The sequence below is a fragment of the Cariama cristata genome, unplaced genomic scaffold, assembly GCF_000690535.1.
Source record: "Cariama cristata isolate BGI_N322 unplaced genomic scaffold, ASM69053v1 scaffold32219, whole genome shotgun sequence".
Taxonomy (NCBI): domain Eukaryota; kingdom Metazoa; phylum Chordata; class Aves; order Cariamiformes; family Cariamidae; genus Cariama; species Cariama cristata.
Window position 1 is genome coordinate 416 of NW_009637942.1, and position 683 is coordinate 1,098.

At 66.2% G+C, this 683-nt stretch overlaps 1 protein-coding gene across 1 annotated transcript in view; it reads right to left on the reverse strand.

The window, feature by feature from the left end:
• Positions 1 to 28: 28 nt before the first annotated feature.
• The window catches only part of LOC104168080 (sodium-coupled neutral amino acid transporter 3-like), a gene marked incomplete at its 3' end in the record, with an annotated part of 3,366 nt that continues 2,711 nt past the window's right edge, over positions 29 to 683 (reverse strand). Inside the window, exons 5-6 of the mRNA XM_009708537.1 lie at positions 525 to 672; positions 29 to 173 (exon numbers count right to left, since the gene is read on the reverse strand). Coding sequence (XP_009706839.1) covers positions 29 to 173; positions 525 to 672 — 293 coding nt within the window. The remainder of the gene's footprint in view (positions 174 to 524; positions 673 to 683) is intronic.

Here is a 683-nt window from a genome sequence, read left to right on the forward strand (position 1 = left end):
GGACGGGGGGGGCCCCCCTGCCACGCACCGATCATGCCGAAGATGCCGAGGATGGAGGGGGCAAAGATCACCAAGAGGTTGATGAAGGTCAGCAGGACCACGGCAATGGTGACATGACGGATCCAGCTGAAGTCCTTCCCTTGGAACAGCATCTGCTGGATGGCCCGGCGCACCTGGGGACAGGGACAGGGTGTCACGCTCCATCCTGGGACCCAGGACCCGCTCCATCCCCTGTCCCCACAGGCCTGAGGGTCCTCATCAGCACTTCCCAGCCCTGACGTTGCCGCTGGTCCCTGTCACCCATTCCCCTGCCCCAGTCCTGTCCCCCCGGCCCCACTGGTCCCCATCATCCCTGCCGCAGCCCTGTCCCTGACACCCAGCCGGTCCCATTCCCCAGTCCCTGCAGCCCTGCCGATCCCTGCCACCCTGCCCCTGGGCCTCAGCCCCATCACTGCCCCTGTTTCCCCTCTCAAAGCCTGGTGCCAAGGTCCTGTTTCGCCTGGGATCCCTACGGGGCCACTCACCGGGAAGAGGACAATGGGGACGGTGAGGGTGACAGCTGTCAGCACGGCCACCCGCACGCACAGGATAAGCACATCGAAGGGGTCCACCTTGTTGTACGTGTGCAGCAGCTCTGACTCCACTCGGCCTGCGGGCAACGGTGGCGAGCCGCTGGGGGGGCC